The following is a 22,787-nucleotide window of genomic DNA, read 5'->3' on the forward strand; positions in this document are numbered from 1 at the left end:
ATCATTTTAATACATTTAGTTGCAAATCTGGACGATTGGGTTGAAAACTTAGTCCTTACCAGTTGATTGTTTTTTGGTCTTTGAATTAAAGTCAAACTAGGATTGAAATTTTTTTGCAAGTTTTTTTTTCCGGTCTGTATGAGAAAGAAAATAGTCTTTCATTATTTGTAAACACCTGTAATGCAATATTGAAAGAAGGGACGAACTGTTCTTCTGGTTCCTGTGCATCTTCATTTGCGGACGAAACGTTCATAAGGAATCTTAGATAGGGCAGTAGCATTTCTGTTTTCATGGCTTAACATTCAACAGCATGGATTAGCTTTAAAGAAGCACAAAAAGAAACATTCCTTTTTTTAGAATTTATTTTAAACATCTCAGGGAAAACGTAAAATGTAGAAAATTTCTAAACAAAAAACTTTTTATTCGGGTTAAAATAATATTATTAGTATTTGTCTATGGAAAACTAGGATCTGATGGAAAAAATGTAAAATGCAGGGGAAACGTAGATTTAGGGAATGTAAAATCGGGGTTTTACTGTATTCGATTCGGCCAAATACTTCAATATTCTGCAACCAAATAATTAACATATTTAAATTTTCGACAGTTAGTATAAAAAACCCCATTTTTTTTCTTTTTTGAATGAAACTTATAGTAACGTATCTCAGTACAAAATTAGTTAAAATTATTAAATATTAATTTTATCTGATTGAAAGTAATTTCAGTGTAAGAGGAAAAACTCAGATGTTAAATTAAAATGTTGCTTTTCAATTTTTCTTAAAGCTTATGACACATTGCTCCTACAAACTCATTTAAACATGACACAGTTACCAGAAAAAGAACTCATTGTGCTAAGTAGCATAAAGGATTTATAAAGTCAATTTATTACTAATTATTAGCTGCTGATTTTTTGTATGAGATATGCAGCTAAAGAAGGGAAAAACACTTGGAATTTTGCAGTATACTTTAATTTCTAAAGTTTTACCTCATATGAAATATTAAATCTTGTTTAAAAACAACTTCATTAAAATTAATCATTGTAATCAAAGTTTTATAACTCTTTGCATTTTAAGAGGAAAAATATAAATATCTGGCTGTGTTTGAATTTAATTCCTCAAGTTACCAAATTTATCAGTTACTAAAAAGATTTGCAGTAAATCATTTGAATAAGTTGTAATTTGTAATGATATTTTAAGCAACTTTGGTTTGCATTTGTATTTAGTGCAAGACTTTATTTTTGACACACCATGTCACCATGATTATCGGTTAACACATCATATATCAGGAAAGAAATCAATTATCTGTTTATGCACAGTTGCAGGTAAATATATATTAAATTAGCCATTTGCTATATTAATTTGTTTTTACTTTTGAAATGATTTATTTTAAATTAATAATTATACTTAATGTGTAGATAAATTTATGATGTCAAATAAAAATGCATTTACAAATCAGTTGAATACTTTCTAGTTTAAATTGGCATAAAATTAAAGTTTTTCAATTAAATTTTTTCAAACAAATATTCAGTATTTGCCTGAATTTTACCAGAATATTCATTATTTGCCTGAATTTTACCAGAATATTCAGTATTGAGCAAAATATTGTACTTGGTGCATCTCCAATAATAATACTTTTGCGCACATGGAAATTAAATTACCTTACAGCTTAAATTATGAAAGTTAGTACTTTCATAGGGGATACTGAACATAAAAAAAAAAAAAAAAAGAAAACATTGATATTTAAATGTTATAAATTTCTGAATGCATTATTTTGTGGAAGAAACTAGAAAGTTTTCTGTTTTTTTGGAGTGGAAATAAACCAGTCCGAGAAAGAAAAAGATTTTCCTCCAAAATTTCTGGTTTCATTTCGGATTATTTCCATACCTCTAATTTTGCTTATTTAGTTTATATCCTTGTTCTCTCTCTCTCTCTTCCCCCCTCCCCATTTGTTTAAAATCATTTCCTGATTTCCTTTTAGCAATTTTTTTTTTAAATATTAAAAATCTATCAAAGAGAAAATGTTATTCTTATTAATCGTAATTATGCAAACAAAATTTTATGTTTTCAGATTGATTCATGATATAAGCTGTAGCTCTTGTTACTTGGATCGTTATTATGTTGCTGTACTTACATCATCAGAGGCTGGTTTAAAGATCTCGGTTTATGAAGCTATTGAATCGGAAACTAATGGTTTATTTTGTAATGGAAATGAAGCCTACATATGTGGAAATCCTCTACCACAAGGTCAAGGTATTATAGTAATTAAGTCATTTTAATTTCTCTACAATCTGATCCACTAGTTCGAGCTTGTTTGCAAACTGATCAGGGTTGGGTTTTGGACATGACACATCAAAACTAGTTGAAAACTCAAAAACCTGTTGGATATTGACATCATTTGTCAAATACAGTGATTACTGGTAATTTTTCTAGACATAAGCAGGATTGGCAAGGTTTTGGACACTACGGTAAAAACCCTGGTTTTTACCGTCATGTCCAAAACTATATTTTTAGAAAAATTGAATTCTGTGATAAAACATGAAAAAAAAAAAAAAAAAAAAGAAAACAGAATAAAATGTATCAAAGTAATGTTTTATATTGTAACAGATCCGGTGCGACTTCCAACTTTCTTGAAAGGACAACACAGTTCTTGATTAAGAATACAGGAAATTTATTTACACTATGTACAGGGAAGATCGTCAACAACTGCTAAATTAATCATCAGCAATTAAGCAAATATCACACAACACCGTAAACTCAACGGTTACACACGTATTTACTTCCAAATACGAAAAATAATACAGCGAAATGCATCGCAATAAACAGAGCTAATACACTCTCAGTACAAATTCTCAATCGAAACTGACTTTTTATCATGCATAACAGCTTTTATACACACCGAAAAGAGAGCTCTCAAATACTCCACAAGATTCCAAATGCTTCTTGAAAATCGTAGACCGTTATCTTATTTTATTCACAAATTTTATCAATGAAAAAAAAAGAAATAGGGGGTTCGTATACTTCAGCGGAATGTATAGGGGTTGTATATTCATTACGGGAAACTATTTACAGGTTACGTTACTACAATAATTACTATTTACAGAATTTGTAACAATATTGCAGAGCCGTGTCCAAGGGGAGGGTTTTAGGGGTTAAACCCCTACCATTGGGGAAAAAATAATAAAAAAAACCAAGTGAAGAAAAGTGCACAGCTGGCTTAAAACTAACTTCAATGTTAAATTTTGCGTTCAGCATTTTTTAAATCATATTTTGAAAATCAGTGATGGAGGAACCGTTAAATGGGCTGTCAAACAAAGCATTCACTGTGTTTAATATTGCTTTTCATAAGGAGGTTATGATGACTTGGTCGTTTCACAAAAAGAGTTGAATGTTGCCGCTATGAAGATGCATTGTAATCTCGTTTTGGTAATGTAATTTGCATATGCAATGAACCCTTTCTTATTTAGTTTTCTTGTCCTAGAATATAAATCCTGAATACATAGTATGTTACAAAAGAAATTGTGAATTTGTTTATAGTACTTGTTGCAATGTACCGCGCAGTAAACAGATAATAAAGTTTGAATCTAAACAAGAAATAAAATGAATAAATACTGAAACTACTAGCACAGCCAGAATTTGCCTTCTGGAAGGTGGGTTTCATAACTGTCCTTACATGTACAGTATAGCCTCGTTTATCTAGACTAACTGGGCCCAAAAGCAATCCGAATTAACGAAAATCCGCATAGTTCGAGTAATAAGCAAAAAACATTCTCAAATAAGCAGACTTATCTTTTACTATAGCAAAAAAACTATGTTTTCTACCAAAAACCTTCATAGTAACATTTCTCACAAATACTTCATCATTCATGGTTCAGCTGCGGTGGCTTCGGACTGACACTTCAAGTACGTCATATTGTTTGTTAAATGAGTACTATACTTTATTGTATGTTGTATGCAAGAGTTCTACATTTAATCAAGACAAAACTGGAATATTTGGCGTATTTATATATGTAGTTTCGTTCTTGTAATCATAGTTTAAAATAATTGTTAAAGTAAATATATTTTTGTTTAACTTAACAAATTTGATCTGAATAAACCGGAGATCCAGATAAACAAGGTTCTACTGCATATAAAATGCAATAATTGATTTTTTCGTATTAGCCCCCCCCCCCCCTCCTCCCCACTAGGCCCATCAATGTGACCATTTAACAGAAAAGAAATATTTGACACACTTGACAATGAGTTATACACTGTTAAAACTACAGGATGCATTCGGCACCTTTCAGGGGTGAAACGCTTGTTCACCAGCGGCACACAATACGGAGCCGAAATCGCACCTCTAAATAGGGTGAAAAACAGGCACCTTTTAAAAAATAGGCAGCCGGGGTGAAAAGAATGAACCTTCGGAGAGAGTAATGGCACCCTTACTGTAGATCCCCCTCCCTCCCCCGTATTGTGTGCGTTTTTGAATACAGTTGTGTATTTTTCTTTTTTTTAATAGTTTTGTTTTCATTCATGATAGTCTACGTTTTGCACACTTTTCACATTGCATGAATTCAGTACTGGAAATGATTAAAACTTGTAATTACAGCATTTGACCATATTTCAGAGTTTTCAACATAGTTAAGAAGTGCTCACGGCTTTAATTCATCTGATCGTTCTCTACATCAGTGTTTCTCAACCTCTTTTGACCCACGGGTCGGTAAAAACAAATGAAAAACATTGCGGACCTGTGAAATTTTTATCCTTTTCTTAAAAATAAATAAAATAAATAATAATAATTATAATAACTCTCGGGGCGGTAAAAAACTTGTGAAAAAATTCTGCGTACTGATGATTTTTTTTTTGTTTTACAAAGTAATATTAAAAATGAATAAAACAATAAATATCTACAGACTTTATTTGGTATCAAAGAGTTGTCACAAATATATTTAAAGTTAAAGACGAGTAATTATTTGAATAATCATAGTTAATGATCATTTGTGAGAAATAACCGCACCGAAAGTAAAGTGTAGATGTACTTATGAATTATTTACATGAACAGCCAAAACTATTCTGGGATATTAAAGTTACGGAAAAACAAAATCGTTTCTCAAACGTTCAAAATTTCAATCAAAATAACAATAAAATAAAATGCGCATAAAATTTTTCGACAGTTAAAAATTTAAAGAAATTCCTAACACTATCGAATAACCGCTAACAGGAAATGATTCAAACACTTGAACGAAAAAGCAAAAGAAAAAGATAGACGGAGAGAGATTTCTTTTTTATTTTTTGCGCTCGCTACACAAAGCACAAGAATCATTTTTATTTAGGCTCTCACTTGTTGATTATTGCAAATATCATTGCGGTTACTATTTCGGTGATTAAATGTTGCTTATCGAGTACTCAAGAAAATAATGATAGATACATTTAGTAGCGTTTTGAATGATGGAATTTTCGCGACAGTAACGGTAGCCTGAAAATAAACAACTAACGGTACTACGGTATCGTAACGGACTAACGGTTAACTAAAAACCATTAAACGTACTTTTAACTATGTTTGAAAGCCCTAAAAGCTACAAAATGATCAAAAGCTGTACTTACTTGTTATTTTAAAGAATTATCCTACAAAAGTTGAGATTTAATCCAATAGTGTACTTCATTCAATGTGAAAGACGTAGAAGCCACGCGTAGTGCAACCTATCATTCGTCCGCCATATTGAAGTGGTTGAATGGTGAATGTATGCCGGAAGCGCATGCGCCAGCAAGTCATTTAGCGATTGCTTGCTATTTTGGCACCCCTGTCTACGACTGTCTGCTACTTTCGCACCACTGCTTTACTTCCTGGCCAGTATGGCACCCTTGGTCACCATGCTTTCACCTTAGGGGGAATATATTCACTCGTCTGGAACCTCTGGTTATAACAGTGTAGGTATTTGTTGTGTTTTCTTGACAATGCAGGTAAGAATTAATAAAGATTGAACCCAAAACCCCTCCCTTTATGAGATCCTGGACACGGGCCTGCAATATTGATATAAAATATGATAAATAACAATAAAGAAATTGACTAAACTTTTGCTATCAGCAGTGATATGTAAGTAAATTTTCAATTGAAATTTAGTACTTCAAATTAAAAAACCGTTTACTTTTATTTACAATTATTTAGTAACCTCTAAGGTTAACTAACCCCTTGCTATCAGCTGTGATGTGTAAGTAAATTTTTCACTCAAATATACTACATCAAATTTAAAATCTGCTTTATTTCCTTTTATTTATCGATTCAATTTTTTGCTTTCGGTACTTAAAGTTTCTGATTGTTCGAGATCAGGGTTGGCATGGTTTTGGACACTTTGGTAAAAACCCTGGTTTTTACTATTCTGTCCAAAACTGTCTGAAAGTGTCCAAAACTATATTAATCGGAAAAATTGTATTCGGTGAAAAAACATCAAAGTCTGAGCAAAATGTATGTTCAAGTTATGCTTTATATTGAACATTTATTCAATGAGAACATTCAACTTATTTGTGCAGCTGATTTTAATCTAGTTACATAGAAGTTGAATTCTTGATTAAAATTTCAATTAGTATGCATGAGTTAATTTAGCTTTTTTTTTTGCAACATTAGTAACCAGATTTCTTTATGCATGCGTGCAAATGAAAGCAGGGTAAACAAGTTCTGTTCAAAACCCTTGTGTCCAAAAGTGTCCAAAACTACTTTTTGAGAAACTATATTCTGTAAGAAAATATCAGAAACACTTTTTTGACTATTTTATATATTTATTCAATGTGAACATTCAAGTATGAATATATATGTAACTTATTTATGCAGCTGATTTTAATCTAGTTACGTAGAAATTAAATTCTTCCTTAAAAATTTCAATTTATATGCAGGAGTTTTTTTTTCTTCTATAAACCAAATTTTTTGACATTTATGCATGTGTGCAAAAGAAAGTGTTCAAAATATAGTGCAATAATTGACTTAAATGCAATAAATTACAATTTTTTATAGTTAAAGAATGTATTATATTAAAAATGTGCTATTCTTTTTTTAATTCAAAAGTTTTATAACAGAAGTGTTTAATCACCAATTTCTTGTTCTTTAATCTATGATTTAAAAAAAATAATTTTCATTAAAGCATCATGTAAAACTTATTTGTAAAAACCATTTTAAAAAAAATAAGCTTTTTTTTTTGCACCTAAATATTGCACATTTAATAATTCCTTTGAGTTATAAATAGAACTGAAATTAGTTGTCTTGGTAGTGTTGTGAATTTCCTTTCATATCTCTACCAACTGTTACATAAGGAAGTTTTTATGTAATAGTTACTGGCAATTTTTTTAAGTAAAAACATTTTGGAGAAAAATATTATCAAATACTCATTAATTAAACCTCATTAATATCTATATGCATTACAAATAGTGCAGTAAATAATAATTGATAAGATTACACCGTTTTAGCTTTAGCATAGTTTTGGACAGTTTAAGACAGTTTCGGACACTTTTGAACTGTTTTAGACAGTTTTTAACGGAGAAAACCACCTGTCCTGTACTAAACCAGTGTTGGACAGTTCAAAACCCAACCCTTCACATAAGGTTTCCTGATGCTGAAAAGTTATTTAACTATAATTTACTCTACAAATCAATAATATAATTGAATTTTCAACTAAGAAGTTAATTAGAAATAAATTTATATTTTTCTTTAAATGAATTTATCATGCTGTTAAAATAGTTAAGGATATTAAAACTGTTAAATCCCACCTTCAAAGTAGTTCTGTTTAAATTTTTTAATAATTAAAGCTACTAGTTTCAATTCATTTTATCAATTTCTTCTGTGTCAGGGTTTATCTAATGTCTTTTTTGTTTTGAGTAAAAGTAAAACTAAGTTGATCAGTACTGAATAGTAAATCCAAATACTTAGGATGATACTATTTTTTCATCTTTTGGAGTTAACTTTGTGAAATTCTGTGTTCATAAATTAAATAATATTAGCTTGAAATATACCACCAAATACATATAAATATTTCTAACAGCTTTTTAAGCAGAATCTATATTATATCCTGGAAATTATGAGTACATTTCAGTTCAGGATCTCTCAGCAAGAGTATGCGGAAAAGGTTTTAGAAGAACCTATATAATATAGCCTATGCCAGGATCCTCCAAAATTTTTTGCTCAAGGACCACATTGTTGGAGGCAAGGCAGGCCAACAGTCCAACAATATTTCAAATTTGGATGATTTAGTTAACACTAGCTCGCCTCCACCCCCACCCCCCCCTCTCATCACCCAAATTTTTTTTTGAGCAATCACAATTGCTTATTGTTCCCACTTGACAGTCCTTGATGTTCCGGTTCCTTTTTTAGCTTGGACCAGGCCTGCAGCACCACCGGCGGCGGCGCGGCTGGTCCTGAGCACTGTCCACCGGAATCCACTTTTGCTGGGCGGTGGCGTCCATGTCCTACACACGCATGCTCATACACAGTCGCCTACGCGCGCACGCCTTTACACACATACACACGCCTACGTGCACGCACGTAAGCCTACACACACACACGCACACAACTGTATACACGTAAGCACCCAGGAGGAGGGACATGCTTGGGCGGGGGAGCCATTTCTAGAAACAATAACTCTAACCAGTAGAGTCTTGTCGCAACTCGTGATTGCGAAAAACATAATTTGAATTCAAAGTTTCGGAATTCAAATTAGAGGTTTTTTTTTATTTTAAATAAGCGCTCAAGTGGCATGAGTTTAGCCAGGATTCATGTTAGGGACGGGCAAGCAAGACACTACAAAATGATGTTTTTTTGCAGGCATTAACTTGATGCTGCAGTCCTTACCAATTTTACTTCAATTTCCTATACTAAAGTGAATGCTATAAAAAAAGAATGTAAATAAACAGTTTTGTACACAATAGTGTTCACTCTAGAGGCAAAAAGGGCAGGGTGCTGGTCTTTAAAAGGGGCAGTTTTTTTCGTAAAAGGGCACTATTTCAATGCAGTGCCCCCTCCCCCCACCAAAGAGCAATGATGCACCCTCCCAAAAAGTACTGAACCCCCATTCCCCCCCCCCCCCAAAAAAAAAAGAAGAGAAATAACAATTTAAAACATCTTGCAAAAATTCAAAGTGTAGCCTGCACCATGGTCCCCCCCCCCCTTCCCATCAATGGTTAGCCCTGACTTCAGAATTAAATATTGTGATTTTATCCAGAAAATGCACTTGTCTTTAGAACAGGGACCCTCAAATACCAACTAAGCACATTTTCCCCACCCCTAAGGAACATTTAGCTAATGTTGAAATTTGGCTTTAGGTGCTTAGTTTTTCAACCTCCTTTTGGGTCACAATTTTTACTACATATTCCATAAGAGTAAACACTCAAGGCATTTTAAAATCATTTGAATTGCAGTATAAGAACAGTATTTAATTACTGATCCCCCTTCCTACCTACAAAATTTCTTAGTAGTTTGCATTATGCCATGAAGTATTTTAGTCAAGATGATGTGAATTAATCAAGATGATGTTTTAAAAAATATTATATTTCAACCACAAACATTAAATCAAAATACTATGCTCTCATATGTTTAAATTTAATACTTTTGAAAAAAATCAATGATAATCAATAAGCAAATAATGATTAAAATCCTATTTGCAATAATTAATAGTAAGGAAAAAAACAAAAATAATTAATTTTTAGCATTTAAAATGAAAAATAAAATAAGCTAATTCCAGTCCCACATGTTAAAACACATCCCAATTGTTAAAATAATTTAACATTTACAAGATGCAACGGACTGAAATCTCAAACACTGAAAGTAATTTTTTGCGAAGCACCTGTTTTATGTTCACATGTTTCCCAAAAATAGTTTTATAATTTATTGAAACAAAACATAATATAAGCTAATCTTGGGTAGTATATGTCAAAGCATCTTCCGGTTTGCAAATATATAAAAAATATTTACAAGATGCAAAAGGATTAAAATCTAAAAGATGAGAAGCGAGTTTCCACGAAATGGCAAGTTCAATGTTATCCATGGCTTCAAAAATAAAATATTTTTTCTAAGTAAAACATAAAAAAAGCTAATGTAAGTGAACATGTGTTAAAATAATTTTCGACAGTAATATATTTACAAGATGCAAAAGAATTGACATGTCAATTGCAGTGGACGATTTTCCGCAATGCACGTGTTAAGTATATTGACACGTGTTAAGAAAATAGAAAATGGCATTGATGATTTTTTTTTTTTTTAATGTGCACAATTTAACAAATGCCAAAAGAGTTCAATCACTAGATCAGCTTTCAAATTTTTTTCAATCACTTGAAAATGAACTTTTTCCCTGGTCCCTTTTCAAGTTTATCAAGAGCATACAAACCCTGCTTCTGCTCTAGTTTGCAGAAAAAATAGAAAAAGAACAGCCTGAAACATCACTAATCTTCATTTTTTTTCTGTTGGCATCTTATTCTTTTTTTTCCCAACTCTTTTAATTTCCTTTTAACAGAAGGCATGTGTCATTGGTGTTCCCACTCTGACTTTTTCCAACAAGAGTACCCCTTCTACTTTTCCTGGAACAGGCACCTCTGATCCTACAGTAGAAAATACAATGAAGTATTCAAAACCCTCCATCTCTCATTGTTGATTCTCAGAAGAAACAAGGCTTGAATGAAATAATCTCTCCCTCCCCTTCGCATATGACTGGACTGCTTCCCCCACACAATTTTAGCCCCCCCCCCGGGAAGAATATTCTTTTGTACCCAACTGATAATCATGTGTGAATTCTGAGAATCTCATCCACTCTCTTTGCCTAGGTGTTTGCTCATCCTTTTATTTATGGCACCATTTTAATTGTGAAATTCTGGGGACATTGACTATGCATGGACATTTTTGTGGCCGATCTCTGGACAAATGAAATTGCCCAGATATGGCGGGGTCCTATACAATGCTTGAGGTATCTTTTTAAAAATACAGGGTGCAGTTTGTTATTTTTGAAAAAGGTAGGGCACATTTTGGGGACAAAAAGAAGGGCAGGGTGCATTCTGATGATTTAAAAAAGGGCAGGGAGCTGCGCCCTTCAGAAACGGCCAAGCGGGAACACTAGTACATAAAGTGAGTTAAAAAGTGTAGCTTTGGCTATTATACATAATAATAGGTGTTAGGTACCCTCCTGAAAATTGGTTTCATGTGTAGACAGATGGTTCGGCTAGAAATGCAATAAAAAATACTGGTGCTGGAGCATTTTGAAGTACTTTCAGTGTTAGCTGTCCAGTTACAAAGCATTAAATTTTTGATGGAGAGATAGCGGCTATATTATTTGTTATTGATAATTTAAAAACAGCCTCGAACACAATATTGTGTTTCTTACTGATTCACAAGCAGCTATTTTGTCACTGACAAATACAAATTTTTATGAAAATGCTCATGTTCATTCCTGTAAAATGGAACTGTTTGAACTTAAAAAAACTAGGGAAAGGGTTGCGCTCCAATGAATTCCGAGTCATTGTGACATTTTCGGAAATGAGCAGGCGGATCAACTTTCTAAGGCTGGGTCTCTGATGACCCAACTAGATTCTCCTCCTTTGCTTCTATGCAACATTAAACGAATTGTTTTTAACAAACTGAAAAATAACTTGTTTTCTTCGTAAAGTGATGCAGCTATGGGTAAAAAGCGGAATTCCTTGCTTATTGTAAGTAATAAAATCGCCAATTCATTACCTCAGTTTGTTGGAGTGGCTTGTTTTTGCTTAATCACTGACATGACTATTTTCAAACACATCCGCATAGAATTGGAGTAAGGATTTGCTCTGTTATCCTCTGTGTCTCCAGGTTGAGATGGACGGTGATCATCTCGGGAACTACCACAATATTTTCAAGTTTTTAAACGACAACCGAAAGGATGCTAAGTTTTATTCACATCATTGTTCCACTTCTTCATTTTATTGGACTGCTCATTAGTTGACGGCAGAAATGCCGCAGACAGGTGTAGGATTTAAATAAAAAAAATTTCACTGCATTTTATCCTTTTTCAGTTTATTTGGGTTTTTTGTGTCTCCAGGGCTTAAAAGTTGTGTCCCCATTTTTGATAAATTAGGGCAAAAATCTCACAATAGCGTGTAAATGTGAGCCCTGCTAAAATGTATTTGACTTAGGTTTCTTGTTTGAGAATTTATTAAAATGTTCTGAACATTTTTTTTTTCTTCTTCCATTCCTTTCTCTCCTTTTATTAACCATCAATTTTGTTTTGCAAATTTTATTATGGATTATGGACCTTTTAAATTTTGGTGATTAAAGTTTGAGTGACTTTGTATTTTGAACCCTATAAAGTTTAATCCTTTTTCTTTCGATGCATGAAAATAATTCTCTATTTCATACCAAGGCTTTTATGCATAATTACAAATATGTTTTAATGCCATGAAGAGTTTATCTTTAAAATAAAAAACAAAAGAGGGTCTTTGTAGGGCACATTGGTATTAAATCCTTAACAATCCAAGTATATATTTTTACTAACTTTTACTGTACCTTGCATGAAGTTTCATCTTTTACGCAAGTTTTTATGTTTAAAATTCCTTTTCTTATTTATAGGTCTTGCTTGGCATCCTCTCAGCAATGTACTCTGCACAATATGCCAAAATGAAGCATTTATATTTAATAATGATACGAAAAAGGGTGCGTTGGAAAAAATAAAAAGTTTTTCTGGAACTGAAAGGTAAATTCAATTCAAGCTCAACAATAGTGGATTTTCTTGAGAAAATAAATTAGTCATGTTCTTGCTGTTACAGGTTTTTATGAAATATTTATCATTATTTTTTATAAGGATAAAGAGGGAGATATTTTCCCTTCATAGATGATGTGTATCAGTAGTTCAGGGCAAGGTGACCAACTTGTTTGTCTGTAAGATCGAGTCTAAGAATTGACAAATGTGGAGAAACTATTCATGCTTTTGAAAACTTTTCCTTAATCCTGTGAATATAATTCTCTAAAATTGCTATGAGAAATTCATCTTTTTGAGCGGTATCTCAAAAATTAAAAAAAAAGTGATTAAAAGTTTTTCAGTGTTGAAAAATATATGTGTAAGTACATAATGAATATTTTTTAAACTCATTTAAGTATTAAATATTCAAATTAAAAATTTATTTAACTTATGTTATTTTACTATACAAACTATTAAGACTTTATTTAACACTTCATTTATATGTAATTTTAAAGACTCCATTGGTACTAAATAAATCGAAATTTTCTTAGATCTTATTAAGATAGGGGGGATATATACTTAAGATATATACTTAAGATATATACTCCATCTTAAGATATATACTTAAGGGTTTTGTTCATTGTTTTTATGAACGATATTCACAAAAATATTTCTGGGAACATGAATTGTTTTGCTGATGATGTCAGAGTTACTTGACTGTAGAAAATGAAGAACAAGCAAAACAGCTGCAAGAGGATCTAGATCTTATTATGGAGTGGGCTGATAAATGGGGTATGGCTGTTAATGTTGGGAAATGTCAAGTGCTACATTTAGGGCATGGAAATAAGTGTACAAGTTATTATTTGCAAGGTTCAGTCATTAGTCAGGCAGACGAAGTTACTGATCTGGGGGTTTTAATAAGTCAGGATTTAAAGTTTAGCCAACAGTGCAGCATTGCTAGTAACAAGGCCAATAAGATGCTTGGGTTTATCAATAGATCTATTTCAAACAAATCTAAAGAAGTTTGGTAAGACCTCATTTGGAGTATGCTGTTCAGTTTTGGTCTCCTTATCTTAAGAAAGACATTAATATATTGGAAAGGGTTCAAAGGCGAGCTACAAGGCTAATTAATGGACTTTCTCACTTAGACCATGATTCCAGGCTTAGAAGGTTAAAAATGTACAGTCTTGAGCAAAGAAGAGACCGAGGGGACATTATTTAGTTGTTTAAATTTATTAAAATGAAAGATGTTACAGGGCTGAAGTTTAGCACTGAAAACAGGACAAGGGTCATTGTTTTAAGTTATTTAAATCTCAGGCTAACATGGATGTTAAGAAAAATTATTATTATGGCAGGGTAAGGGAACAGTTTACCGGAAGAGGTGGTAATGAGCAAGGGAGTAGATAGTTTTAAAAGGGCCATTGATCTTCACTGGGGATTGTAAATTGACTAGGACCAGTCTAGCTGGGCCCAGAGCCTGTTGCTGGTCGTCACATTTGTATTTGTATAAGATATTAAAATAATATGGAATCTTCAAAAATAGCAATTTGAAAAGGGCTGCAAATTATTGCATTTAGTAGGTATATCTGTAAAAATATGGATGTTTGTGCATGTGTTTGAAGTCAATGTTGAATTTATGCTTGTGTCCCTAAACTTTTGTAACTATGTATTATTATATTTTATAGGTTTACTTCATGTTGTTGGAATTATTCAGGTTCTTTGCTAATATTTGCCACTAATTCTAAACTTCTGGTGAGATTTTGAACTTTTTAAATTATTAATTTTTTTATCAAAACCAACACACCCTTTCACAGTAGCAAACCCTTTTCCTTTTTAATGATTTTTTTGCATATATTTCTGAATTGATTGAAAGATCTGAAGCATTTATCACTTTCTAAAAACACATTTCTTGTAATTGTGCCGGAAATAGTTTCCTAGATGAATGAAATTATACTTTGCATTGATAAAATATAAAAGTATTTCAAAAAGTTAGGTAGCTAGAGCTCTGAACAGTGTTCTGAGTCTCTGTATGCACAAGCTTTCAAACTGTATCAGTAGATGGAGCTTCGTCCCCACTAAGAGGACGAAATGTCAGAAGATGACTGAGTTCACTGAAACATAGTCAACTGTAAATGCTGCCCATTTTGCCACGCTGAGTCGATTGTGAAAGGCAATGCTCTGCAAATGATTAGAAATGCTCACAACGGGCTTTTTGTTATTGCAGAACAATGCCTGACTGCATAAAACCACAGTTCTGCGCAATTTGTTGCAGTTTTTTAGTGGGAGGTATTGGACGACACTCGTTACACAGACCTTTGAACAAACACTTCACACAAGCAAAGTTAAATTAATGCAAAAAATACACTGCTCTACATAATTCTTACTGAAAGACTGATAGCTCCCATCAATCATCTAGAAAGAACATTTTCTTTGTTTTTTGTTACTAAACATTTTCACTGTCGATCTTGATTTAATTTTTGCTTTTTCCGATTTCCCAAGTGGTGAAAATTTGTACCATTTTTATGGTAAATACTCGTGGTTTCTGCACGGCTTTGCCCGTAGTAGAAAATTAAAAGGTCATTTGGTTCGCCTGTATATTTACAAATAATGGATGATGAATTTCCCTCCAATTTGCTATGGCTTTTTGCTCGCCCATATTACGGTTCCACGTTATGATAATTTGGTAATTAACTCGTCCACGTTATGATAATCTGCTCGGTAAAATGTTCTCAAAATTGAAATAGAAGAAGAAACTTGAATTTTCAAAAAATCGCTTCGAGGTACAGACCCCCATGCTATAAACTAATTTTGTGCAAAATTTCATGAAAATCAACCGAACGGTTTAGGCACTGTGCGCATCACAAAGATCCAGTCGGACAGACTTTGAGCTTTATTATTAGTAAAGATAATACTCCACCTCTATCACATGTATACTTGATTGTTTTTCATGGGAGCACATTCCGTTTTTTACCGTTCTACTGTAGATAATAAAAGTAGTTTTTGATAAAAATTATGTATTTTGATGTTTTAAGTTTTCCTTCATTTTTATTTTTTTTTTTGCAAACCACCATAAATGTTTTGTACAGAAAGCCTGCCTTCGTATTTTTTCAAAGGCGCTGCTACATTAGTTGCTTATTTATTTATTTTTGCATATTCAGAATCAATATAGTATATTGGGAGATTTTTTTTTTTTTGAGATTTTGTTCTGTAATTTGCTTTTTGTGAAATTGTATGCTTAAAGAAACAATAGTTAAAATTTAAAGTCGTCCTAATAGAAAGGTCATTAATGCTTGAAAAACACTGAGAAACGAAACACAATTTGAGAAACTGAAATTGATATAAAATTCTGTATCACCAAATGTTTTTCTTTTTTGTTGCCCCTTGAGAGAGACATATTTTGTTTTTAGAAATTAGCTTTAAATGTTTAAAACCTAAAAGATATGCTGATATGAATTGCAATATTAGCTGAAGATAATTGTTTTGTGATGCTAGAAAATCCATGTTGGTATACAGGAAAACAGGCTTGTTTAGTTCTGAACTGAACTTCTTGTTTAGTATTGATACCCTTTGTAGTAATCATTGGGAAAATAAGACATCAGCATCAAAAATGTTTTCTGGCTTATAATCTTCTGGAATTTTTCATCTTGTACCTCTTGTTTTCCAATTATTACTAGCTTTATCATCCCTGTAGTTTCCCTTCCAGACTTAATTTTGTTTCAATCTCATATTTGCTTTAAAATTTTTCAACCCATCCGCTGTTTCCTGCAAATGTGTCATGTTCTAACTCCTTTCCAAGCTTTAGAGCTTTCTTAATTGAAAGTCCTTAAGCAGGAATATTTTCTTATGTTGGGCGTATTCACTTCAAAATTGCTTCATCTACATCTTTACAAGTACATGTTTTAAAATAATTTGAAGAACAAAAAAGAAAAAAAAAGTAAGAACCAGTGTAACCATGCTTTATTCATTTTTTTTTCTTGAAAATCATCCAAAGTTAGGAACGAAACATTTATATCGTTACTCAAATATGCTGTTATCAATGCATATTGCATAATGCATGTGGTAGTGAAGAAACTGGGTTAAATTTATAGTTGTAGTTGAGTTATAGCTGTGATTGATTTTATCTGTCGTTTTTGCGCCAACTTCAAAATTTATGTTTAAAAGAGTTATAGATGGTGTGTAAAGAATAAAATTATTTTTCACTTTTTAGGGCAATTTTGAAGTCGGTTTTCTTTTTTTTTTCAAGATTTTTCTATTTCATCCTTTTTAGTATAAATCATCGCCTCAGAGCAACACTAAGACATCTAATCCCAAGAATAATAACACTAAGATATCCTGCTGTTGCTCTGAGGCGACGAAATGTATTTCAGAAATAGTAAGAAGTTACCATCACAGAACTTTGCCTTGTTTTTTTCATAAAAATGCTCTAAACTAAGCAAAAACTATGAACCTTTGCCTTAAACTTTAAGCGATTGGCACTAAAAATTTATCTTTGTCCCTCTCTCTGGGATTCGTTTATGTATTAATTTAATTCTAACCATTTAAATATTACATTTTCCCGAACTAATTTACATTTTACAGCATACAGCACAGGATTTGCATCACAAGTTGCTTGTGATGCAAATCCTGTGTCTCCATATTTAGCCCCGAACATCTGTTATTGGCATAAACGATAACAATAAAAATACTACAATAGTTGAGGCAAACCTAACCTGGTAGCATTGTGAAAGCTTTGCAGATCCTAGTCACTGCATTACCTTGCTTCCATGTTAGGTTTACCCCCCACTATAAAGCAATGAATGACATTGAAGAAACTTGATGCTTGCTTCAGAGAAACCTTCATTCAAAATTATCATTGCAATTACTATTAATATTACTGTTGTATGGTACCAAACTTTTGTAACAATGGGTATTAAAACATTTAATAGGAAAATTGCATGAAATTTACTGTTTTTTGACCATCACTTTTTTTTAGAACAAATATGGTCAAACAAAGTAATGGGACCTAAGTTGAGGCATCCCCTATCCATTAGAAAAAAAAAATCATCAAAATCGGTTCACTAGGTGAGAGGCTGTGAGTGAACAAACAAAACAAAAACACACATACGGTATGAACTGATGACCGCCTTCTTTTTGAAGTTGGTTGAAAAATTTGCAAAATAGATGTTGGTTAAATCAGGGGCACCGAGAGCTAAGGTGGGTCCACCTTCCGCCATAAAACTTAGGGTCTGGTGGGGTAAAGTGGTCATAAAATCGTAGGTTTTCAACTTGATTGCCTACAGGAGTGTATACGTGTCTACACGAGTATATACGAGTCACGTGTATATGCGAGTATATACGCGCAAAACGAACATCATTTGCGTGTTTGCACATGTATCTCGAGTATATACGTTCATACCTGAGTTTCTGAGTATTATACGTGTATAGTCGACGTATATACGCATATATAAGTGTAGATAGATACACTACTGGCCATTAAAATTGCGACACCAAGAAGAAATTGCCAGAATGAAGCTAAATTTTACACACGTGATAATAAAATTGACATTAGAAAGTGATTACAAAATTAAAGCGAATTGATCATTTATGGTTGAAAAAATCTCGAATTAATGAAGGTTTAAGTACCCTGTTAAGCCACTTCTAGTGTGAATGTACGATGTACTTGAAGCGAAACAATCAGGCATTGAGACATAACAGTCTCCTACGATATCCTGCGTCATCTCGTACCACAGTTGCTGTAAACGTGCCACTCATTCGATCAAACTCATATCTGTTAGCACTCACTATGGGGCTCCCAGGAACCATTTTTTAACATGACAATGCTCGGTCACACACAGCAAGGGTGTAAAGGGATTTCCTCTTCCGCATTATCACTTTCTCTGGTCTGCGATTTGTGACTTGTCACAAATTGAGCATATCTGGGATCACTTGAGACGGTAAATTGGACAGCCTGTATGTTTGATCAAATTAGTGGCGCGTTTACAGCAACTGTGGTACGAGAAGACGTAAGACATCGTAAGAAACTGCTGTACCTCAATGCTCGACCGTATCGGTTTTTACATTCCAGCTAGAGGTGGCGCAACAGGGTACTTAAACCTCCATTCAATGTGAGATTTTTCCAGTAATAAATGATCATTTTGCTTTCATTTTGTAATCGTTTTCTAGTGTCAATGTTGCCATCACGTGTGCAAAATTTTGTTTTATTCAGACTATTCCTTCTTGGTGTAACAATTTTAACGGCCAGTAGTGTACTTACATACATATACGAGTATACACGAGTTAATTCGTGGATATATCCAGTGCGTGTTTGGTACGTATCTACTCACGTATATATATGTGGAAGCAAGAGTATATACGTATGCTTACGTGTAAACACAATTCTATACTTGTTAGATGTATATACGTACATTTACGTGTAAACACCAGTACATGTATCCACATATATCTACGAGTATATCCGCTAATTTACATGTATGCTTACATAGTGAATCCAAGATCTTGGGCAAAATCCAAGTGGTGTGAAAGAGTAGGATAAGAAGCAAAGAATCATAAGGAACTTTTGGTCATTGACGCGATACATGCACACAAAGCCAGAAATCGATGGAATGAAAACAGGTCACAAATTTGTTACACAAAGATGATTTTACCCGACATTTTAGTATTTAAGAAATATTTAGAGCACTTGTTAAAAGTTACGGCCCGTAGTAGTTCTAATACACGCATGGCAAGAAAGGCTCGCTACAACCCTCCTCTCTAACACCTTTTAAAAATTTCCCCGAGAGCTTAAACTCACACTGCATACATGTATTTCATATTCTAGTATGTAAGTGTCAGCTCGAGTACGTACGCGTATATACGTCGTGTCTACCTGAGTATATAAGTGTTCGTATTTGTACGAGTATAAGCGGGTATATACGTGTATAGTGGAATCTATATCTGTATAGATAAAAAATACTACTAGATACCCAAATACGTGTTTATTGGTGCATTTATGTGAATACGTATATATACGTGCCTACACAAATATATGCGTATGCATGTGCATATACTCATATAATTTAACCTTGTTTACTGTAAAAACAATACATATTAAGTTAAAATAATATTTAATTTATATCTGCCTTATACTTAAAGATTAAGTGATTTTAAAAGAACAATATTCGTTAAGCCTAATATTATGGCCACTTTACCCCATCTTACTAAAATTGTTCTAAAACATTATTCAAAATAGATTCAGCTAACTGCTAATGAGTATGAGTTCTTGAGACATGTAGGAAGCTTCCTGTGCAGTCAATCTGTTCATAATTCTAACAAACAAAATTTGCCAAGGAAGTTAAAAAAGGTGTTTATATTTTAAAAAAATTCATAATCACACAAAATTTTTTTTTACCAAATAAAATTTTGCCAGTTGTAAAATTTTGTATTCAAAATGTAGTTTCTAACTGCACTACTCTAAAATAAAATTTTCACATTCATTCGAACATTTATTTCTAAGGTAAAGCCATTTATTTGAATTATGACCACTTTACCCCATTGACCACTTCCCCCACCAGACCCTATACTACTCTGATTCTGAGCCCGACCTCTAGTTTATACTTAGGCTGACATGGCCTCTGGTAGGCCCTTGGATAAATAAAGATCCAACTGTAGCATTAGCTGTATTTTTGTAGCATGTATAGAAACATCCTGCACTATAATTCCATGGCTTAAATTGTGTATTTTTTTTTTCCAGTTTTATAACTTTACCTATGACCCAACAGATCCTTGTGAACCTGTTTTTTCTTTTGTGATTGGCAGGTAAATTCAAATTTAGTTGCTGTTTTTATTTTAAGTGGCGCGTTTTATTTGTATCAAAAAACGTTTTTCTCTCTTTTAGAGTTTGTAGTTTAGAAACTGTAGATCAAACTCGCCTGCTTTGTGCCATAGAACTGCCTTTGAGTGATGTAATGCGCCACCAAGTTGAAAATATAAGTCATGACGCATCAGCTCCTTCCAGTTTAGAACATGTTACAAATAATTCAGCTACTTCTGTAAGTTAATTCTTAAAATAATTCAAAACTTTATCGCATTTATTTTAATTTGTGTATTTAGTTGAAAATTTCATTTTCAAAGTTACCATAATAGGTGATTTTATTCTCAACTTCAAATCAAAAACAAAAATTTTATAGATTTTCTCACCATCTTTATTAATTTTTAGAAATACAGGGATGATTGTACTCTGGGAAAGTTCTAAATTTTTTGCTCTTCGTGATTCCAAAGCTTTAACTAATTCATGATCTTTCATAAGTTCAGCCTTACTATTCTTATTTAAAATTTATCTTTGCTCTCAAAAAAAAAAGCAATAGTGTAATGAGTTTCGAAGAATGAATTGAAGCCTGACTCCCTTGAAGTAATTCATAGAGCTGCATTAGCAAATAAGCTACTGCACGTTTTCTATAAGTTGACAGGAAAAGGAATTTGTTTGTGCTGTTGGTGAGCCTCTAATTTGTTCTTTTAACTGCTATTGTATTTGTTTTTTAACTGAGAATTTCAAACTTTCATTATGCAAACTATTTTTTTGGATCTTGTCAGGGTTTCCGCTACGGTGGCATTTTTCACAAAATGCGAAAAAACTCAAAATTACAAATATGAATCGAGGTATTTTCGCTTTTAGGCTCAAAAACGAAAAAAAAAAAAAAAAAATGCACTGTCTGAGAGAGAAAGCAAGCATGGCAATATCGAACTTCATCTTTTTTTAAATCTTAGTTGAGAAGTTTAAACTATCATTAAGTTCAACAATACTTTGTCTTAATAGGCATTATGGTTCCTTTCAATAATCACATTATTAATGTTTTAAAAATCAAACTTGTGTCCTCTTGATTTTAAGTACAATTCTAAACTTTTTATTTCAAATTTTAAAGAAATATTAGCTACTGAGCATTTATTTCTTTAAAGATGTCAAGATCAGAATTTTGAATTTAACTGAGATGAAACACTTAAAGTAGTGAAAAAGATATGTAAATGTATTCATAATTTTCAACATTTTAGCATTTCATCAAAGCTTTTTCCGAATTATAGCTTTTTTGCTAAAAAGAAAATGTTTGTACTGGACCTAAACCTTGTAAAATAATTAGTTACATTTTCAATCTTGAATTGTGTGAGGTAAATAACTTTCTAGTGATTCAGCAAAATATATGCTGCAAACTAACACGAAAATAAATGTTCTCACTGCAACTACAGCTGTAGCGGGTCCCTGAGACCCCCCCCCCCCCCCTCTCTCAAATCAGTGTTTGGTATCTTTCTTGTTATGCATTACAGAAATTTTAAGATATATGAGGCAGTGAGAAGCAAATGGGTGTCAGTGGACATTTTCAAGTTTTGAGTAAAATGTGTTTAAAGATAACATCCTAGGTAGACTTTCATTGAATTTCTTTTCTAAATCATGCTGTATAGCAGCAACTACCAGGGCTACTAGTACCATCTCTTGCCCCAAGACAGAGGAGAGGATCATCTACCATGTGTACAGGTTATCTCCAAATTTTTAATTTTGCCACTTACATCCCTTTGCTTCTTCCTCTCTGCCTCATATGGGAAATTAATAATGTTATTTGCATTGGAATAGGGGAATTGAAAATATCCGCATAAGAGGGGTGTCCGCTCTTGAAGGGTGTCCGTTAGGAGGGTTTTACAGGGTTCGTACGGGTCATGGAAATCCTGGAAAGTCATGGAAAAAAATAACAGAATTTCAGACCTGGAAAAGTCATGGAAAATTGAATTTTCATTGAAAGTCATGGAAATTATTTCAAGTCATGGAAAAATGTCCTGGACAAAGAGAAAGGAACAGTAACTAAAGGAGCATTAGAAATCTTGAGTGATTTAACAGTATAGCACATAAAAGCTATTACAAGTGGAAAATTGAACGATCCAAAAAATCAAATCTGAGTTTTGAAATCTCATTGCATCCACTTCTGTCGCAGCCGCTTGCCATTTTTTGCGATGTGGTTTTACTGCCTGGACATCATTTATTTTGAATTTTCTGTTATTTTCAACACTTCTTGTGTTTCATATTCTGTAGTAGCAAAATTTCACGTTCTTAGTTTACCACGCCCACTCAAAAAAAGCAATTCTGTTGCATGCGAATTCGATTCCATCACTTGTA

At 32.8% G+C, this 22,787-nt stretch overlaps 1 protein-coding gene across 1 annotated transcript in view; it reads left to right on the forward strand.

Annotated features, from left to right (window-relative positions):
* The window catches only part of LOC129217272 (WD repeat and coiled-coil-containing protein-like), a 48,485-nt gene that overhangs the window by 13,849 nt on the left and 11,849 nt on the right, over positions 1–22,787 (forward strand). Inside the window, exons 3-7 of the mRNA XM_054851540.1 lie at positions 2,065–2,246; positions 12,544–12,667; positions 14,338–14,404; positions 20,382–20,446; positions 20,526–20,679. Coding sequence (XP_054707515.1) covers positions 2,065–2,246; positions 12,544–12,667; positions 14,338–14,404; positions 20,382–20,446; positions 20,526–20,679 — 592 coding nt within the window. The remainder of the gene's footprint in view (positions 1–2,064; positions 2,247–12,543; positions 12,668–14,337; positions 14,405–20,381; positions 20,447–20,525; positions 20,680–22,787) is intronic.

This window comes from Uloborus diversus, chromosome 2, assembly GCF_026930045.1.
Source record: "Uloborus diversus isolate 005 chromosome 2, Udiv.v.3.1, whole genome shotgun sequence".
In the NCBI taxonomy this organism is placed as follows: domain Eukaryota; kingdom Metazoa; phylum Arthropoda; class Arachnida; order Araneae; family Uloboridae; genus Uloborus; species Uloborus diversus.